We start from the raw sequence: 6,234 nt of genomic DNA, 5'->3' as shown, positions 1-6,234 counted from the left end.
CTGATTGACCCTCTTATGGACTGAACTGATCTCTTCACACATCTTCTCTACGGAGTAGTACTACACTCGTATGCTTCACCCGATGCCTGTGTCTATGTATTTACATTGTGCATTTATGTGTGTCCTATGTTTTTTCATGTATGGACTGTACGTAGAACAATACTTTTCACTGTATCTTGGTACACGTGACAATAAATCAAATCAATCAATTGTGCTTTTGGATTGGAAAGTTGAAGATGGACTGTGGGGGAGAGATGGAAAATGGGATGAGAGACCAGGAGATAGACAATTCTGACATTGATTTTGTTTAAAGGTATTTTAAATTTTGGTTTATTAAGTATTTAAACACTGCAATATTTATTACACATACACAAAACCTTTTTTTTTTTTACATTATTCAGTTCTAATAAGTGTAAAACGTAATTCATTAACGAAGATTTTAGAAGATCAGCAGTGCAATTTTTTTTTACAAAGTTTTACATTGTCTATTATGCAAAGCATGATACAGTCACGATCTATTGGTTCTCACTATAATATTACTGTATGTTTCAGTGACATCTCCTGGTAGACACTGACATAGAACCAAGTACAATACAGTTCCTTGATAGTACAAAACTTGGAATATTTCTGAAAAGAGAGACATGTTGTCCAAGTCTTTTGTCTTGCACTCTTCAGGTCAAATGCAAGAATGCCAAGTTTCAATCACAATTTATAATAAAGGAGAAAAGGGCTACTGACTTTGATTGGCTGAGGCAGTGCCATGGAGAATCAACAAGGAACTATATGCTTCTGGGTAATTTAAAACAGGCGTGAGGTTTCAACATATCCCTTTTGTTTGCAGGACAGAGTCAGGATGCTCCACCCCATGACGGCAGGATCGCAAATCCCGATTGGGTGGAGAATCGGGCGTCAGACCAAAATCAAGGTTTGGGTCGGCACTGAAACGACCGCTATGCTCCGACCCCAACTGGCTGGGTTCTTGTCTGATTGCATCCACTAAGTGGGCTGGGAACCAGAGTACCTGGTCCCTCATGATTCTTTGGTATCTTTGGTCCTCTGGACTGGGGGTCACCTGGGCAGGAATTATTAATGGTATCACCGAATGTGAACCTGATGAGTTGGACCTTGCGGTGGGCCAAGGGGATAGATTCCACCAACCAGCTGTGAGCATTCCTTCATTCATCATCTTCATTTTCCAAGTGCTGTAACCACAATGCTTACAAATATTAACCACATCAAAGAGAGTTAAGTGCTGTCAATTTCCTGTGCAGCACTTCATAATCACTCAAGGATAAAGGGGTAAGAATGGAATGCACTTAACTTCCTTTGATGTGGCTAATGTTTGCAAACTTTGTGGTTACAGCGCAAAGTTACCATGAAGGTGATGAATGAAGCACGGCTCACACAGCTGGTTTGTGGAAGCTGTCAATCACAACCTACTATGACAAATCTAGCTTCCGGACAGGGGTCCCTTTTCTGGGGGTGGCCTTCTAGTTTTGGGGTCTCTTGGGGGAAGGGGGAGTCGCCCAGAAAATCCGTGGGAAAATACTTTGCAATGCAGTTGGCCGACCGCAGGACTTAGCTATCGGGCTGCCTGTTCAAAATGGCAGTCCGATAGCAGGAATCCCTTGTATTCCTCTGCATGCATAAATTTGTATGGCAAGGGATACTGAACTGCATTCATGATTTGCGCTCCCAGTAGCAATTCTCCTCTGGCGGAGGAACATAGTCTACCAAACAGAGATTCCCGCCCCAGGTCTCTGCCTATGAATATATGTCACTTTTAGAAAGTGCAAGCATTGCAAGCTTGACAAATCATCTTAAATTGATTATGGCTAACTATTAGCACTATCAGCACAATGTGACTTTTCTGAACTAGTTGGAAGATAAGGGAAACGATAGTTCCCTGTTGTTTTCTGCATGGCATCGTCTCAGTCATTCAGAATTGACTTGCCAACCAAACACTACTCCTTTTATTCCTGTGGTATAAAATGTTGTTTGAAATTTGGCATTCTTACATTTGCCCAAAATGAAAAGCTTCAGCAAAACATCTTTTCAGCAATAATCAAACTACAAAACTTCATTATTTTCAAGTTAGGAAAATAGATCTTTGTTTAAAAAAGAGAACAGTACAACATATTCTTTCAGCTTACACTTACTGATACATTCCAACTCGTACAAGTAACCAAATTTGTTATATAACAAATACAATTTTAATTACAGATACAAATACATTTCCACAACACATCTTGCTAAATTAAAATAAGCAATATTTTTGCTTATATGTTTCTTTTATGTTGAGAGTGAAGGTAAAAGTACTGGATAAAATCCATTGCCACCTGCACTAGTTTACAGCTGTAACAGATTTTCCAAATGGCTGTTTGAAGAGGTGTACAAGGCCCTGCAACAGAGGAAAATCCATAACAGTATTGAACTTTTCAAATTGCATTTTAGCTAAATTCTGTGAAGCATAAAACCTAGAAACCAGTAACACTGGCTATTCTGTTTTGATTCATGGACTAAGACAAAAAAAACACATGTTTGACAACTTTTTATTGGAAATTAAATCTCTAAATACTTAATTTGCAATGCTTGCCTGTACTGATATTTTTATTGTATTAGTCAGTGAGTTTGCATTGTTAAGGAAAAGATAGAGAGCAATTATCTTTCCAACTCAGTTCATACAAAGTGCCACATTCGTAGGAGTGCACAAAAGCAACTTCAATGGCAAGCCCACACTCAATCAAGTGGTGATACTTAAGATATGCTTTTTCAGTTATTATTTTCCAAATTATTTGCAGAAACAGAAAACCATTCAGCCCCTGCAACCTGTTTTGGCATTCAGTCAGATCAAGTATCTCAACACAATTCAACAATTTTTGATCCACACTCCTGGTCACCCTTTCTTAACCAAAATGTAACAACCTTGGCCTTGAAAGTTTCATTAATGCATAACCCGCAGTCTTTTGGGGAGAAAGTTCCGCCACTTTGAGAATGTGCACTGTAGCCTCTCCTGAGGTTTGATGCCCAAAACTGAATGCATTACTCTAGACGGGGCTCTGACTAAAGCTCTGTATAACAGAATATTATTTGGTCACTTTTGAATTCCAATTCCTTTCAAAATAAAGGCTATTAGCATTTTTGACTTGTTTGCACCGGTCCTCTAGTTTATAGTGACTATGTCACCATTCCCACCACCCCCCCCCCACCACCATAGAAGCAACGGTGGAAAAGAATAGCAAGATCCAAATCACCAAAAACCACAGTGAGATCAAGAAAAAGCTTAGATTTTAGTTTTAATCTCATAGGATATGACTGGGGGATTTCATCAAGCTGATCACAATGTGCTTACTGAATGTTAGAAACCTGACGTAAGAAATTGAAATGTAAAAAATGAGTATGTAGTTGGATGAGGATGAAGTATTTCAGCAGGGAAGGAAGATTGGAAATTGTTCAGACACTGGGCAAGATGGAAATATCCCTCATAAAGCAGGTTCGAAGGGAAGGGAACAATGTTCAAGGAAATGGAAAATTTGACAATACCAAGTAGTGCTAATAACTGGATCAATAAAAGATATGATGTGGAGATGCCGGCGTTGGACTGGGGTGAGCACAGTAAGAAGTCTTACAACAACAGGTTAAAAGTCCAACATGTTTGTTTCAAACACTAGTTTTCGGAGCACTGCTCCTTCCTCAGGTGAATCCTGAGGAAGGAGCAGTGCTCCGAAAGCTAGCGTTTGAAACAAACATGTTGGACTTTAACCTGGTGTTGTAAGACTTCGTACAATAAAATATAGCATTAGATGAGTTACAGGGAAGAGATGAAGGTTGGGATTGATATTCAGAAAAATTGCAAAAGGTGTAAGATAGAGGCAAGACCGAAGCATATGGAAGTCGTTGACTCATCCAGGGGTAATTAATTTTGAGCTGATGGCAAAATAGGTGATAAGCAGCGAAATAGCAAACATCAAGGAGCAGAATGGAATAATAGGAAAATCACATCTTCACTTATGTGTGATCTTCAACAGTTTTTTCTTAAAGTAAGGTTCTTCAGCAAAAATATTAATATTCTCTTTTAAGGATGACCTTGCCATCCTTACACCAAGCAGGCAGACCCTCCTTCCACCTTGAGAAAATTACACTCCAAGTTTAAGTTTCAAACTAAAAATGATTAGTTATTCAGTAAGGTCATAATCCTTCTTTGAGTATAAAGCATTTGCCATTCACTACTGCAGTTGAGCTGCTGATGGAGAGTCCATGTGGTCATCACAGTTACTCAAAATATTTTGTTTGGCATTGCCACATACTGCTACTGAATATCACACAGCCAATAAAAATCCTGCAAATGTTAGAATTAGATGTTAAAGAAAAATAGGGGACTAAATATGAACTTCTGAAAGGCCTAAAGAGAGTATGGAGGATATTTACACAATTATGTACTATTTACAGCATAGAAATTCTGCCCACAGGCCATTTCTACACAATGGGTCTATGCTAGTGGTTAGGCTACACACAAACCTCTGCCCACCCTTCTTTGTATAACGCCATCAACATTTTCTTCATACTCGGAATTAAGCATGAACCAGATAGTTGTTATCAAGGGTCCTTTGTAGACTGTTAGAAAATGTCAGTTATACCTATGACTAGGCTAAATGATGAGTTGAGCCTCAGGATCTGCCTACATCTGGGATTACTTGAACTTTGAATGTTTCTTTTTGCGATAGGCTGTATCAGTGTACTATGACATATTATTATGAGCACAATGTAGCGAATAAAGATCATCCAAATCAGAAAACAATCCCTTTTGTGATCGAAGTAAAGCCAGTGCATGGCTCTCCAACACCAGATCCAGCAGCATATATTCACCAAATAGAGGCCATGACAAAACTCTCTTGTGAGTAGAATCAAAAGCAGAAAATTAAAATTATGCATTTTGTTTGTGTCTTCAATCAAACTAAATCTGCTATGGAACGTGAAGGGGGTTCAGCTGCACAAAAGTTGGTGAAATTCCAAAAAGGTGCAAATTTACTTTCAATCCAAATTAGGTGACATAACTGACTTCTATACATTACTTTGAAACTGAACGTTGACTTTCCTATCTTCATTCAACATAACCTTGTCTGCAAAGTTAACAAGCAATCGCATGCCAATGGAGTTCAGTTTAACAATGTCATCTTAATCTTAAATATATTACTATTGTGCTATTCTAAATGATGTATAGAAATAGGATAATATCACATTATTTTTTGTTTTAGATCAGTGTTGTCTTCACAAGAGAAAGATAACTGGATATTCTCAACACAGAATATGCAGTAATGATTAACTTCTTTATCACTATCTATATATTCAAAGCTGTATATTAGCTTTTGTTACATGGAATAAATAATTTCTGGATTTATCAAATAGGGGACGGTTACTTGACATCCATTTTAAATTAGAATGCATGCTTCCCTTTCTTTGCACAATTGCACCGCGGCAGCCTTTTCGAAATGGAGGAAATGTTTAAAATACTATGCACATAAACCCACATTTATTACATTATTCACCATACCTTTCAATGTCACTCAACTCTGATATCATTCCATTATAATGCTGAAACTTGGTGTGAATGGCTACTGCTGTGTTTTTGATTGCAGCTCTTTTCACTTTACCTGCACAAAATAAGTTGATTTTAGAAACTGGAAATAGACGTTCTCCATTTATTATAAAAGATGTACGTCGGTTCAGCAATGAGCCTAATCAAAAAACATGATTTATTTTAAAATGTAAAGTATAGTTAATATCCTCTCCTACAATTGAAACTGCCATCAATTTTGAGAAGGAAAGATGCTCATTCTGAATAAATTATTCCCCTTTGTCATTTCAGAAACAAATATCTCAGTTTATGTGAGTAAGACAGGGAAGGTGGCTCAACTATAGCTAAGAAGGGAAATCAGGGATATTGTTAAAGCTAAAGAGGTGGCATATAAATTGATCAGAAAAAGCAGCAAGCCGGAGGACTGGGAGAAATTTAAAATTCAGCAGAGGAGAACAAAGCTAATATTCGGAAAGAGAAAATAGAATACGAAAGTAAGCTTGCAGAAAACATAAAAACTGACTGCAAAAGCTTCTATAGATATGTGAAGAGAAAAAGACTGGAGAAGACAAATGTAGGTCTAGTCTAAGAAACGTTTAGTCTCTTATCATGTGACTTGTAGCACATTGGGCTGTGGCTGTGAGGTGAGGGGGGGTTTC

At 37.9% G+C, this 6,234-nt stretch overlaps 1 protein-coding gene across 7 annotated transcripts in view; it reads right to left on the bottom strand.

Moving 5' to 3' along the window:
• Positions 1-301: 301 nt before the first annotated feature.
• The window catches only part of ncapg2 (non-SMC condensin II complex, subunit G2), a 147,981-nt gene continuing 142,048 nt past the window's right edge, over positions 302-6,234 (bottom strand). For all 7 annotated transcript variants that reach the window (XM_038798367.1, XM_038798366.1, XM_038798370.1 and 4 more), the window contains 2 exons: positions 5,552-5,651; positions 302-2,401 (listed from right to left, as the gene is read on the bottom strand). In XM_038798367.1, coding sequence (XP_038654295.1) covers positions 2,350-2,401; positions 5,552-5,651 — 152 coding nt within the window. In that variant the 3' untranslated portion in view covers positions 302-2,349. The remainder of the gene's footprint in view (positions 2,402-5,551; positions 5,652-6,234) is intronic.

This window comes from Scyliorhinus canicula, chromosome 5 (assembly GCF_902713615.1).
Source record: "Scyliorhinus canicula chromosome 5, sScyCan1.1, whole genome shotgun sequence".
Taxonomy (NCBI): Eukaryota; Metazoa; Chordata; class Chondrichthyes; order Carcharhiniformes; family Scyliorhinidae; genus Scyliorhinus; species Scyliorhinus canicula.
Note: the sequence above shows the minus strand (reverse complement) of the source record. Positions and strands in the feature narration are given on the sequence as shown.